The sequence below is a fragment of the Stenella coeruleoalba genome (assembly GCF_951394435.1).
Source record: "Stenella coeruleoalba genome assembly, chromosome: 8".
Classification (NCBI taxonomy): Eukaryota; Metazoa; Chordata; class Mammalia; order Artiodactyla; family Delphinidae; genus Stenella; species Stenella coeruleoalba.
In genome coordinates, this window is record NC_137154.1 from 103,019,564 (window position 1) to 103,032,605 (window position 13,042).

At 53.7% G+C, this 13,042-nt stretch overlaps 1 protein-coding gene across 2 annotated transcripts in view; it reads left to right on the forward strand.

Annotated features, from left to right (window-relative positions):
* Positions 1-13,042, forward strand: part of FLI1 (Fli-1 proto-oncogene, ETS transcription factor) — a 117,317-nt gene that overhangs the window by 62,851 nt on the left and 41,424 nt on the right. For both annotated transcript variants that reach the window (XM_079928312.1, XM_079928311.1), the window contains exons 2-3: positions 3,446-3,657; positions 12,672-12,826. In XM_079928312.1, coding sequence (XP_079784438.1) covers positions 3,527-3,657; positions 12,672-12,826 — 286 coding nt within the window. In that variant the 5' untranslated portion in view covers positions 3,446-3,526. The remainder of the gene's footprint in view (positions 1-3,445; positions 3,658-12,671; positions 12,827-13,042) is intronic.

Consider the following 13,042-nt stretch of genomic DNA (forward strand, 5'->3'; position numbering starts at 1 on the left):
TCTCCACCACGTGATGAAATTTTTTAAGAAAGCCTTTTCCCTATCAATGGCTGCAAACAGAAAAGTGTGTGTGTGTGTGTGTGTGTGTGTGTGTGTACGTGTATGTTTACCCAAGCAGTAGTCTCACTGGACCTTTCAAAGCTCAAATGAGTCACAGGGCATCATTATCAGGGAAGGTTTCATGGAGCAAGGAAGATTTCATTTACCTACAAAATGGGAAGAATCGGATGTGTGTCCGGAGCAGGGGGCAAAGAAAGGATGCTCCCAGCGCACGGGCTCACAAAGTCTAAGACACAGGAGGGCACTTGAAGGCCTGTTTAGTGGAGCAGTGGAAACAGCGAGCCTGGGGCAGGAGGTGCAGCCTGGGCGTCGTGAATGGGGAACGTGGACGGTGGGCCGCCGGGGCGAAGCTGAGTTCTTGGAAAACAGGCAGATGAGAATAGATTTGCGATGGATGAAACCGAGGATGCTCTCGGAGGGAGCTGAGCCGGGGTTGTGGCAGATGACGGTATTTACAGCTTTCAACGGAGCTGGCGGGGGAACGTGCAGGGTGGGCTGGGTGAGGGACTGGGTGCTCGCTCACGGAGGAAAGAGTCTGAAAAACACAGCAGAGGGAGGCGAGGACAGGACTGGACAGAAAGGGGAAGGAGAGGTGTTCTGGAGTAAACCAGGGTCCTCTCCTCCTGAGACGTGGCCCCTTTGACTGGAGTTTCCTTTGATTGTGAACTGAAGGAAACTTTTTCCCAAAATGAGTTCAAACCGGTTTTGTACCATTTACCACACTGCACTTTGTCCTGTAAAGCATGTTTTCTCACTACTTAAGAAGTCTCTCCTTGGTCAGCCCCCAGAAATCCAGCTTGGTCTTATCTGGCCTCTGTTGCAACCTCTTTGCCGTGAACCCTGTTTTCACCATCTGCTTGGCCCCTCTGACTTGACTACCCTGCTTCTCTGCTCCCTGACCTGCCATCTCGGGGGATAATGATGGTAGGGAACTTTGCCCGAGTATCACTATCCCCGGTCCTGCCTCCCAGGCCTCCTGGCCTCCGTTATTCCATCATCCTCTCCCCCAACCCAGAGGAAAGGAGATGGAAGAAATACCTTAATTGGAAACACCAAGATTTGCGCATGATCAAGCAAGCATGTCAGCCGCTCTCCACGGTGGAAGATGATACCTGATTCCTTAGGTGTAGTCTGTTTTTGTAGCAGAACTGGTGACTGTTCATCCGTCACCAAAAGGGCATTCGTGAGTCCTAGTTGGTAATGCATCTCCGCTCCTAGTGTAGAACCCCAGGAAGTTCATGGGCTCAGATTCAGGCCTCTGGAAGATGACAGTGACTTTTCAAGTTGACTTTTCAACTTGGAACCACTGTGTTCCTGGAGGACAGTTCAGATCCCTGGTTCGGGGTGTGGAGCCAGCGCGGATCCCTAATTGAAATGGACGATGGATATCATAACCAACAGACAAATGGTTCCAAGAAGCACAACTTTCCTCTGAGTATGACACAGGGCAGCAGGTGGAAAGTGAAGGGCCCCAGTAGATTTTAGGTCTGAATCAAGGGACCCGCCCTGTCCTTTCCATACTGTGCAGGCAGCTCAGCTTTGAAACTGCCGTCTCCGGCCATGTCTATGCTCTGCAAAGCCTTCTGGAGTAGGAGCAGACTTCCCGGTCTATGTTCCAGTTATTCTTTCCTGATCCCAGCCGGAAACAGCTGCAGAAGAGCCTCTTCCTTTGAAGTATGGCTGTCCTCCTGCTGGGGTTGAGAACAGCCGTGGGAGAAAGGGCGACACTTAGCTGGTAGAGCAGATTGTAATTTTATAGGTATGGGAGCGGGGGCTAAAGTAAAGGTGCCACAGTAGGGCTGCGATAGCAAAATACCACCGACAGTGTGGCTCAGGCAACAGAAATGCATTTTCTCCCAGCTCTGAGAGCCGGAAATCCAACATGGGGCGCTGGCGGGTCCTGAGGCCTCTTCTTGGCTTGCAGATAAGCTGCCCCCTTGCTGCTTCCCCACATGGTGGTCCCTCTGTGCCCACCACCCCTGGTGTCTCTCCACGTTTCCAAATATCCTCCTCTTATAAGGACATCAGTCATGTTGGATTAGGACCTACCCAAAAGGCCTCATTTCAACTTAAGCATCTCTTTAAAAATCTTATCTCGAAATACAGTCAGATTCTGAGGAACTGGGGTTAGGGCTTCAACATATGAATTTTAAGGGAACGACTCGGACCATAGCAGGTGGCCTAAGAGAATCTTTACGTGAAGCTAATAACCATCAAAGCTAACTTTACTGGGTGTCACTCTGTGCCAGAGACTGTGCTGGACATTCCTCCTGTAATATTACATCACCTCTCCACGATTACAGATTGTGTAATTATACTTAGATTATATTGATTATAATTAATTCTAGATGGTGAATTACTACCTTTTCTGAAACGTGGTCAACTTGATTTGGTGGAATTGTGTGATCTAGTGACGATCACACCCTAGTCCACGACCTGGGTCGCTGTGATCTGCCATGAGCTAGATGATGAGGGAATCTCATTACCCTGCTTTGGTCGGTAGACCTCCGGAAAGGGCGATGCTGCCGCTGTTCTTTGTCCGCCGTCTCCACCTGTCCCGGCAGGTGATGGGACAGTAGGCATGGGAAGATCAGCCCTGCCTCCTCCATCCACATAGCTAGGATTCCGCCCTCTTTCCTGGGCAGGCTGAATCCTCACAATCAGGGCTGGAAACTGTCATCTGAAGGAATCAGGCAGGAAAGGATGAAGGAGCACTGTGTCCCGGGGAGGCAGGCAGCCTCCCATCTGCATCTCAGATGTGTAAGATACCCCAGCACATCTAGAGCACCTCTAAGCAAACAAGCTAGACACCTGTACCTAGGTCTTCTCATTCAATCACCTATCAACTCTGAAAAAGCTATTCTTATTCCTGTTTGCAGAGAAGAAAACTGAAACTGGAGGGGACCACAACCCTGGGCCTCACCCTTCTTCCCTGGTGTGGCCTTGAGCCACATACTTAACCTCTTCGGGTGGGTTTCACTGGCCTCGCCTGTAAAAGAAATGTCCCCACTCCTATGCCCCATAGCTTGACTGCTTCCCCAGCTAGTAAGGGGCACTTCTGTTTATCCCGAGAGAGCCCAGCGTTCAACCACCACCCCAACCCACGCGTGTGCTCTGTGTGACCATTCTTCCTGGCCTTCCACTCCCCACACTCCTTTCTGGGGGTCCCAGCCTATAGACCCAACAGATGGACACACTCCCGGCGGTCTGCATCCCCGCTCCACTCCCCAGACTGCCTCATCACCCAGGGTACCCTGCAGAGAACCCATCAAGCTCGCGCAACTGGGCAGCCCTGGGCCAGCCTGCCGGTTCCCAGGGAGGGTAGGTGGGGAGTGGTGCTGGCTGAAGAGTGACACGGGGCTTCTGTCTCCTCTCTGCCCTCCAGGAGGCTCTGTCGGTGGTGAGCGACGACCAGTCCCTCTTCGACTCCGCCTACGGACCGGCGGCCCATCTCCCCAAGGCCGACATGACCGCCTCCGGGAGTCCCGACTACGGCCAGCCCCACAAGATCAACCCCCTGCCCCCGCAGCAGGAGTGGATGAATCAGCCCGTGAGGGTCAGTGTCAAGCGGGAGTACGACCACATGAACGGGTCCAGGTAAGCCCACCAGGCCTGTGCTGCCCAGGGTCGGGGGCCGGGGGAGGCTGGGCCCCCTCCCCACCCCACCCCCGGCTTGCTCCTCTGGGGCTGGGTCAGCAGATCTGGCACTGAGGGGTGTCTGCAGCAGACGGGGCTCTGGTGCTGGGCCGGGGAGCCCGAGCCAGTCCCCAGAGAGCTGGGGTGAGAGGCCGGAAGCCCCCCTGCTCTCTGGGCTCCGAGGCAGCCCTCAGGCCCACGACACTAACGGGCACTTTTGGAGCATCTACGTTACGTCAGGCCCAGGTGCAGCCCCTCTTAGGGATAATGAAGCAATAAGACACTCTTCCGTGTCTTGTTCCAGATACTTGGCCTCTCTGGGTGGGTCTCACCAGAGCAAAGGTGACCAAACCATTCTTGGAGTAGAAGTCCAGGATGATGATGAGGGTGAACACATCTGAGGGCTCCCCGTGCGAGGGAGGACATGTCACACTTGGAAAGTGTGTTGGGAGTTAGTGCCGCCCTGGGCTGGGAAGACTTTGCAGATAGAGATGGACAGGAAAGGACTGAGGAGAAGAAAATCATAGCGACGAGGGAGAGCACACCTGGGGGACGGGTGGCCCAGGGTCCAGTCCTGCCTCTGAACGTGGGCCAGTTACGGGTCCCTCTGAGCACCAGTGGCCTCCTTTCTGCACGGCTGGGGCATTTACTCTTCCATAGGCTTGTTACAAGGGTCGACAGTGATGCTGTAGGAGAAAGGACCCAGGACAGGGCCCTGGACTAGGAAAGCGCTGGATATCCCAATAGTGACCGTCATGAGCCAAGGTCGAAAATAGAGAACATGGTGCCTCGTTCATGAAACGTCAGGCAAGCCAAGGGGCCTACAGCACAGGGAGATAAAAACAGAAATTGAGAGAGCGCCCTGGGGCTTCCCCGGTGGCGCAGTGGTTGAGAGTCCGCCTGCCGATGCAGGGGATGCGGGTTTGTGCCCCGGTCCGGGAAGATCCCACATGCTGCGGAGCGGCTGGGCCCGTGAGCCATGGCCGCTGAGCCTGCGCGTCCGGAGCCTGTGCTCCGCAACGGGAGAGGCCACAACAGTGAGAGGCCCGCGTACCGCAAAAAAAAAAAAAAAAAAAAAAATAGGGAATGTATTCCACATGCAAACGCCCACTTGAAACATAGACGTGACATCTGAACATCATCAGATCTGTGACTTGAAAGCTAAGGATCATTGTACACAGAGAGTGGGGAGGGGAGAGTCGGAAAGATAAGTAAAGAAGTTAGTGAAATATCCCAGGTAGGAAATCAGATGGTTCTGAACTAGAGTGATGGCACTGATTGTGGAAATAAAAGCGGAAAGACACGTGAGGGACATATCCGGGGGACAATTCACGGGGCTTAGGTGGATAAATATTGCACTGGGGGGAGGGGTTTGTGAGAGGAAAGAATCGAAGATTGGCAAAGCTTGGATGTTTCCAAGAAGGACAGTGCCAGCAGCAGTCACGGGGGTAGGAGGAGGACATGCTTTGAGTAGGGATGTCAACGTTGCCCATCAGATACGTCGGGAGCAATCAGTAGGACATTCAGATAAAAACATCTACGAGGCCCTGGAAACCGAAGCTCAGATACTACTGGGGTCTGGAATTTAGGCTTGGCCATCATTGTGGAAGAGTTCTAACTGTGCTGGTGGATGAGATCACGGAGGAAACAAGTCTAGAGAGAGCAGGAGGGCTGCACGGGTGGTGGGGAGGCCCCCCCCGGATGGCCCTGGTCTCGGACCTGCCTGTGGAAACGCCCAGTCCCAACACACTCCAACCCCACTGACCCAAACCAACCACTGGGATCCCAGCCACCTCCCCAGCCTCTAGGATTTCAGGGAGGCTCAGGGGGTCCAAGCCAGGAACCCCTGCAGTGAGTGAGAATGAGGGTAACGACCTGCCCCCAGCGCAGGGAGGACGGAGTTTGTCAAACATCTTTCCACGTTACCATTTGCTCCCACCACTCTCCCGTGAGGTCCATATTGTAATTGCATCTTGACATACAGAGGCAAAGTGGGCTTTACGGTGGTAAATGACTTGCCTGAGGATTCAGAGGAGGCGGTGCTGGCCCCGGAGCCCAGGCTCTCGGCTCCTGGCCCCCCGTGGCCCACCTTTCCGCCCCCTCTGCCTGCGTATTGTGCCTTTGCCACCATCTCACGTCTGCCGACACCCACCCCGCAGCATGGAGGGCCGTTCAGCAAGGCCTCCCAAACCGGCCTGAACACAGGCACTCCAGATGCTTGCCGGCAATCCAGATCCACCCTTGGACAGGCTTTGGTCTGTTGTAGCCTGAATCCAACCCCCGCTCCCCTCCACTGCCCTTGCCCCATCCTAGCACCTATCCTTCTAAGCCACCTGGGAGCACCCTTCTTCCTCCCACTTCCTCTTGCCTTCCTGAAATCTCGTCATCAGACAGCAGCCAGAGTCCTCCTTTCAGAATATTTAACTTTCTTGCTCAAAATCCTTTAACGGCTTATGACAAAAATCCAAAGTCCTTCAGCAGCCCTCTGACACCCTCTTCACCCTCCACCCCGTCTCTCTCCTTCCATCCACGCCGGCCACACAAGGCTCTAGCTGCTTCTGCATGCCAAGCATGTGTGTTCCTTCCTTCTGGAACATTCCTGCTCCATCTGGTCTTCTGACTCTCTGCTTCACTTGTTTTATGTCTCTGCCAGAATGTCCCCTTCTCAGAGGCCTTCTCTGACCACCAGATCTAAAACAGCACCCGCCAGTATTCACCCTGCTTGGGTCCTTCCCGGCTCTCGGCACGCCCCTCACTAAAGGGTGGGCAGGGCTTCGATGGTTTACTGGGCAGCACCTGGCACGTGATCATTGGCTGTTCAACACACAGTTGGTAAATATGTGAATGAACACGTGGCTAACGCGAATCAAAGGCGAAGATGTTCCTCTACAGTCATGTAGGTCATCCGTGTACGAGCCGGGACAGAGACCCAGGTGAGCTGGCAGCGCCTCAGACCAGCCTGTGTCTGTGCTCAGGTGAGCCTGCATTCGTGAGCTGACTGCTCCCTCCCCTACTGCCAGGGAAGCCTCAAGCACTGCAAGATACTAATCCTGGGCAAAGAGGGTCCCCCAAGGAAATCAGTTTTCAGAACCCCCTTGCCAGCTCGTCCCTGGCTCCGGTCACACCAGAAGCCAGCTGGAGACGAGTTGTGTGAAGACCCCAGGGACCAGGCGTGATATCTACCTGGCCCTGGTTACACAGAGCAGCCCCTGCTTTTGATCTGCCCGTCTTGACCAGAGTAGGTTGAGACCGATGTAGTCTCGCCCCTCCTGGGAAACAAAGAAGATCCAGTGGACTCTCAGAGCCAGGCAGGTGAGGCGCAGCCGTCACTGGCACCTCATAAATATCCTCTAAGTGCTCACATGGAAACTGGACGGGTGGGCAGCAGGGAGCAAGGATTTTCAGAAAAGATGTCTTTTCTTAAGATGGAACCACGTCAGATCCCATTATTTGAAAACTCAAGAAGAAACAGTGTGTTGAAACAGATGCCGGCCTATTCAAATCTCTCACCTGCCACTCTGTGCTTCTGTCCTCCGAGTAACACTGATGATGGTACTTTTAATGCAAAAGATAATTCCTAACTTCAGATGGAAAAACCAGCGTGTAAAATTTGGGATCTCTTGGCTAACAGACTGAATCTGTGCTTTTCGAGGCAGTAGCCACTGGTCACACGTTGCTTTGGAGCACCTGAACTATGGCTTATGCAAAATGGACATGTGCGTGAAATATATTTTAATATACTGGCTTTAGAAGAGTTAGTGTAGAAAAAAAGTGAAATATCTCATTCATTTTTTATATTGTTTTTATTGAAATGATCATCTTTGGGTGGCATTGAATTAATATATGAATACATTTTAATATATTATTAAAATTCATATTACCTTGTTTTTTTATTTTAAAAACGTGGCTACTAGAAAATTTTAAATTATATATGTGGCCCCTTCCATTGGACAGTGCTGGGCTAGAATGTTTTGGACCGTCCCGTGATTCACTGTGAATTCTCTCCATGTTCTTTGTTAACTTGGGATTCTGAGTTAGTTGATGCTTATCAGAGACCCCACAGATACATGTGTCACTGGAGGAGGTATCCTGTGCACCTAAAGCTACAAGACCCTTCTTGCTTCCTATGCCGCTGGCAAGTCACAGGGCCTGGTGGAGAGACGGAGGTCTGAGGAGCTCATCGAAATTCGAGCTTGCCCGCGTTGAGGAAGGTTCGCTCTCTTTCTCTGTACCTTCCCCTGTTGAATCTGTTAGCATGAGTTGCTCTTCAAACAGTGTGGCACACAGGCTCTGTGCTGGATGTACCCTTCAACATCTCGATCCCAGCTGTGGTCTGCAATTAACTCTCAGCTTCATCCTGTCCCAACCACGGGTTTTGGGGATAACATCCCATGAAGGAAAAGAATATATATCAACTTATAGAGGGGAAACGCAAAGACCCGCTTGCCTGACCTGCTGGACCAGAGTTTAGCATTAGTCTGCCCCGACGCTCCCTAGACCGGCCAGCAGGATCCAGATGCCCTTATTCAACACCTACAGACTTCAGTTCTACATACAGGAAGACGAGCCTCACACACCCTGTCACTTCTGCCTCCAGATGCAGAGTCCCTTCCTAAGGTGCTTCCTAAAGTTCTGAACCTCACAGTATGAAGCATGTCACACATAAGCTGGTGGGAGGCGCACTCAGGGCTCTGGAGAAGCTGTGAGCATCTGCTACGTACGAGTTAGGGTGATGGCTTCACTACAGGTGATTTCTTGTCTTGAAATTTGCTTTTAACATACTGCATCTCCTTTTCAAAAACACAAAAGACATATGCACACATCTCTGCATGGCTCCTACGGAAATCCTAAAGACAGCACAGATTTGCTTAATTTCCGTACAGTGTACACGTGTTGTGGAAGACACACATGATGTGGAAGACACACCTGATAGTCCTCGTGCAACCACAGGGCTCCAGTAGCCCTTGGGACCTCACGTTAGCTGTGTGGATATCGCGTATCCATTGACAGTAAGCCTGGGCTGCAGATCCGTGGGTCTGGGTGACATACCCTGAGTTAAGTTGCTCTGAGTTGAAAGGGAAGGTAGAGAAGATGTTTGCATAGTTTGAAGGGGTTATCTTTGGGCAAAGTCTTTGAAATCTCCTTTTATCCAAATATTCAAGACTTCTCATCTTGTTTTAAATCACTTGACCGTTTGCAAGGCACTTCTGGAAACCAGCAGTAGCCTTTTTGAAGCAATGTTCCCTGAACACACACAAGTAAAACCAGAGGAGTATAGAGGGTATGTCCAGTGGTGAAAAGAAAGGACAAGATTGCAGGGTCACGACTCCTTTGCTGTGGCCTCCGCTGCGTGGCTTTCTGAGCCACGGCTGAACGGGAGATGCTCTGAGTTACACTCTCAGAGCCACCACCTCCTCCCCACTCTATTGTGGCAGCCCCAGGCCCTCCTGTCACCTGTCCCAGTGCTATCAGCTGCCTGTGGGCCCTGACCCCATGCTAGCTGTAAGTACAGGTCTCAATACAAATCAGCAACATTATGGGCAAGCTGAATGGCAAAAACCTCTCTCCCTCCGTGCGTGCCCCCCCTTGTTGTCATCGGGCCTCTTCACAGGCACCAGCTGCCTCATTAAAGAGCAGCCTTTATGCTTGCTTCAACTGTACCCCACTAACCCCCCCACCCCCTCCTCGCAGTAGCTGGGGAGGCCTCGAGAGAGGCCTGTGCTGCCTGCAGAGTCACAGAGCCGAGAGCCCCAGCGTGGAGGGGAGCGCGGCAGGTGGGTGGCGAGGGCATGGCTTTCCCTCCTTCTCTCCCAGAGGTCGGAGGAGGGCCAGCTTGCGCAAGGGCGGAGTCCAGGGTGGTGGCCAGGGCTTCTCCCTTAGGGCGCCCCTTTGCGGATCTTAGGGTCTGGAACCAAGGACAGGGCCTTGTTCCCGGAGGAGAAGCAGCCAGGCGGGCGAGAGGGCAAGCAGATCACCTTGCCCCGCTGGGGAGCAGGTGCGAACACGGGGCGGGGGAGGGGTGGGACCCTGAAATATGGCCGCTTCTTTGCGATAGGAAACGAGAAGGTTCCCATTACTGGCCGGCCCCCGTGGTCACCCTAGCAGGAGAACCCGGGGCCTGACTCTGTTCAGATGTCCTCCCCGGGGATCTGGCCTGGCCAACCCCCCCCCGCCCCCCGCAAGCAGGTGCCTCTCTCACCGCAGTGCTCAGACTCCTTACCAGGTGACATACCAGGCAGCTTTTACCAAACAATTCCTCTTTCCAAATTTATTTTTCTCTCCTCCTGGCCCCAGGGACTGGCCCTGCCCCAGGCACCTATGGCATAAGGGGTCATTTCACTGCGATGCTTTCTGAGGTCTGACTTTTCACCACTGCATGGCAAGGGGTCCGTTTTGGGCACAGAAATCCCCAGAGGCCCAGCTGACGTGGAAAAGAATTTTCACAACTTGTCTCCCCGATGTTCCCAAAGTGGGGCGCAGCCCGCGGAGGACAAGTCCCCTTCCGCCACGCCCGCCCCCACCCGACACCGCCCCCTCGCAGAAAGTTCTCTGGCCCCGCCCCCTCGCAGAAAGTTCTCTGGCCCCGCCCCCTCGCAGAAAGTTCTCTGGCCCCCGCCAGGGGAAGTGTGTGCTCTGGCAACCTCACCCTCTGCACTGCGTTCCCAGCCAATGAAAACGTTGCTCTCTTGGTTAAAGGCCAACTTAATCCTCCAAACTTCTGCTGCACTCGGGTTGTTTCACCATGGACAAGTATGCTGGGAAAGGCTGCCAGGCCGTGGTGGTGTGTGTACGTGTGCGTGCATGCATGCATGTGCGTGCATGCGTGCATCTGTGCGTGGGCCTGCATGGGTGGCCTATGCGCCTGTGTGCGCATGCGCCCACTTGCGGTTAGCCTTGAGGAGGGTGAAGGAGACCCCGCCAGCTCCGCAAGTGCTGCGCTCAGACGCAGCACCAGGGTCTTTCTGGGACTGCTTCATCTCAGGCCAAGTCTTTCTCCAGCGGAAGCCAAAGGGCCAAACTCTGGTGCAAAGCCCCGATGTGCTACTGCCTCCTCTCAGACTGCTATGGGGACATTAAACCTTTAACAATCTGGGGCTCTGACGGCTGGTTCTTGGTTCTCTGCCTGGAAAAACAGTAGGCGAATAGTAAAACCTTAAATTCTAACATGTGTAAGTTATACATCTTATTTTCATTTTCAGCCCATGTTCCCCTCTGTAAGACATCAGGAAAAAATTACCGTCTGACTTCTAATATCTCAGTGGGGCATTTATCTCCCAGCTATGATAAGTGATCTTCAATATTTTTTTCCTTTCAGATTAAGAAACAAATTCATTTAATTTTCTTTATTGAATGTGCTCTGGCCTCCCCCACCCTGCCGAGTCCCCGCCCTCCCAAGCTGTTACTCCCTTCTCCCGGCTCAGCGACTGCTCTCCTGCCCGCGGGGCTTCGGCCTTTGCAGGACGGGCGGGTCGATCTGGCACAACCCTGGTCCTTAAGGCCTCGGGATGGTCTGTTCCTGCCCACAGCAGAGTGAGGGAGGGCAGCGGCCAGGCCTCTGGAAAGCCCTGTGAGGTTCTGCGGCCCGGAGTTGGCGGGCGGTAATCTGAACCTTATCTGAACTCCCGGGTCTGAAAGCCTGGCTTGGAGCTCTTGCAAGGACTGGCTGTCTCCCAGGTTGCCAGAGCTGATGCTCCCTGCTCCAGACGGGGCCGCAGCCTTTCCTTGGCCTCTAGTCACCTCCCTCAGTCCTGCTGCTGCTGGAGGGGCTGAGGGGAAGCGAGGGCAGGGTAGGATGGCACTGCCTGGGCGTGCCTGATGGGGGCAGTTCCATGGCCCTGGGCTCGGGGTAGGCATAGTGTTTTGCCAGGCTGCTGTGGGCACCAGGTGGCCACAACTGAGATGTCAGCTCAGTCATCGGACAGATGCTCGTCGCTGAGCTGAAGCCCTCTGCTCCCACACTGCAAAGTATCAGGGACTAACCTGGCCGTGCACTTCTCTGGTTTCCTTAACCATAGAAAGGAGATATTAACCCTTGCCATGCCTATCCTGGCGGGTGATTGGGAAGTTCAAATAGAACATTGTATGAGAAACACTTTAAAATGATATGCATGCAACAGAAATAATTCACTCCAAAAACAGTGATGGCTCACCCCCTCTGTAAGGCACTATAGAGAGGGTTTAAAAAGGTGTATTTGTCTAAACCCCACTTATACGGGGTGCCTAGAATAGTCAAGTTCATAAAGTCAGAAAGTACACTGGTGGCTGCCGGGGCCGGGGGATGGGGGCGGGGAAGGGGAATGGGGAGGCAGTGTTTGCTGGGGACAGGGTTTCAGTTTGGGAAGGTAAAACGTTCTGGAGATGGATGACGGTGAAAGTCGCACAGCCACGTGAATGTACTTAGTGCCACTGAACTGTCCAGTTGAATATGGGTAAAATAGTATGTTTTGCGAGACTTTTACCATAATTTAAAAAAACTTAAAAAAAAAAAGTCATGGCACCATCAGGAACCTCCCAATCCAGCCAGGGGAAGGGCACCTGCCAGGCTAACCATCACATCATGTGACAAGTCCTAGAGCCATGGCAGAAACAGGGTGCTCGGGGAGCGGGGAAAGGCCTGTCTGGGAGCGAGGTCGAGTGCACGCGCCTCGGGACCGTAGGTCGCCTGGCCACGAGGCTAAAAGTGTCAGCTGCAGGCAGAGCGGGAGGGCAGCAGCGCCGAGCTCAGAGGCCCAGACTCCAGTCTGAGGGCAGCGAGGGGCTGCCAGAAAGTGTTTAAGTACCGTAATTATAGGACTGGGCTGGGATTTGGAGAAAACTCTGGTGGCTGCGTGGATAGAAATAAAGCAGCGTCAGCAGCGTCCTCGTCCTCGTCATTCCACCAAATGGGGCTGGGCAGCGGCTCCACGGATGTGCCGGTGGCAGCGGTGGCAGTGACGCTGATCACTTCCTCTGGGCTTTGTCTTTTCTTACTCCAGGGAGTCTCCGGTGGACTGCAGTGTTAGCAAGTGCGGCAAGCTAGTGGGCGGAGGCGAGTCCAACGCCATGAGCTACAACAGCTACATGGACGAGAAGAACGGCCCCCCTCCCCCCAACATGACCACCAACGAGAGGAGGGTCATCGTCCCCGCAGGTACTTTGGGACCCAGTTCGCTGGCTGCCACCCACGTCCTCAGTCTTCTGGGCTAGTCGTCCCAGTGGGCACCTACACCTTCACCTGGTACCCTGTTCTCTATGGACATGCTTCCTTGGGGAAGCTGCACTTCCCACTTTCTTCCCTGGCTGCCCTCCAAGACAGTTTCCCAAATGTCACCAGAGCCCCGAAGCGCAGATTCTGGAAGCCCTGCCC